At 48.0% G+C, this 1,184-nt stretch overlaps 1 protein-coding gene across 4 annotated transcripts in view; it reads left to right on the forward strand.

The window, feature by feature from the left end:
* The first annotated feature begins 521 nt into the window (after positions 1 to 521).
* Positions 522 to 1,184, forward strand: part of mmrn2a (multimerin 2a) — a 16,531-nt gene continuing 15,868 nt past the window's right edge. For all 4 annotated transcript variants that reach the window (XM_016663472.1, XM_007577019.2, XM_016663471.1 and 1 more), the window contains exon 1: positions 522 to 963. In XM_016663472.1, the coding sequence (XP_016518958.1) occupies positions 797 to 963 (167 nt within the window). In that variant the 5' untranslated portion in view covers positions 522 to 796. The remainder of the gene's footprint in view (positions 964 to 1,184) is intronic.

The following is a 1,184-nucleotide window of genomic DNA, read 5'->3' on the forward strand; positions in this document are numbered from 1 at the left end:
TCTCAGCAGAGCAGAAAGCGACTCTTCCACATCGATGAACCGTTTCTTCTCTGTTTCACTCATTTTCCTCACTTTTAAAGAAACAGCACGGATTTAATTCTAATTTTATTAATCCAACATCAGTATGAATCCTCTGCAGCACCTGGCTCAGCCTGAGGGGGTCAGAGGTCACTCTAATCCACCAATCACAGATCAGCCTGCAGCCTTAAAGCAGCCATGTCTGTGGCGCTCTTTGCCTGGATCCAAATGAGGTTCAGTAAAAATGACAATTTCTTTTACTGTAACAGAGTTTTCTTATTTTTACTTACTTACTTTCTTATTCTCTGATTTTACTTGCTTTACATTTACAGTATTTCAGTTTTCAGTCATAGTATAAAACTGGCATCAAAGCGTTTCTGGTTCTGGACCCAGTGAGCAGAAAGAGGCGATGTAACGGCTGCACCACTGGGGGGCGCCAGAGCTGTTCAAGCGGCGCAGCATGAGGAAAAATAAACCAGGAAAAGTGACGTCATCAGGATCCTGGCAGAAAAAAAGACTCAGATCAGGAGCTGAACGTTCTGTGATGATTGATTGGGAGAATTAATTCAGCAGTTCTGCTGTTTGAAGACAATATTTGCTTTAGGTTCATATTTGGTGGGATTTACTGCTGATCAGTAAATCCCACCAGGAGGCACGACCTCCTCCTCTTCCTCCTCCTGCTCCTGTTGCTCCTCCTCCTCCTGTTTCTCCTCCTGCTCCTCCTCCTCCTCTTTAAAAGCAGCTGTGGTTCTGGTCTGGCTTCACACGGCCAGCAGACATGACGGCAGTGGGAGAACTGGTGCTGGTTCTGGGTTTACTGGTGAGCGCTCACTGCGAGGTGAGAGCGCGGGACCCTGGGGTGGAGGAAGAGGAGGAGGGAGGAAGAGGGTTTGTGACGGAGACCCTCCTGCCAGCAGGAACTGGGATTTCTCCAGTCAGAACCGGGTGAGTTTCTGACCAGAACCGCCCCAGATTTAGAAGCTTCATTGCTGCTGATTGGACCTCCAGAACCGGGCCACATAGGTAGACCTCATGTAGAGTTTGGTTCTGTTGGGTTCTGATGGGTTCTGTCTGATGGGTTCTGATGGGTTCTGTTGAGTTCTGTCTGTTGGGTTCTGTTGAGTTCTGTCTGTTGGGTTCTGTTGAGTTCTGTCTGTTGGGTTCTG

Source organism: Poecilia formosa, unplaced genomic scaffold (genome assembly GCF_000485575.1).
Source record: "Poecilia formosa unplaced genomic scaffold, Poecilia_formosa-5.1.2 Scaffold422, whole genome shotgun sequence".
Taxonomy (NCBI): Eukaryota; Metazoa; Chordata; class Actinopteri; order Cyprinodontiformes; family Poeciliidae; genus Poecilia; species Poecilia formosa.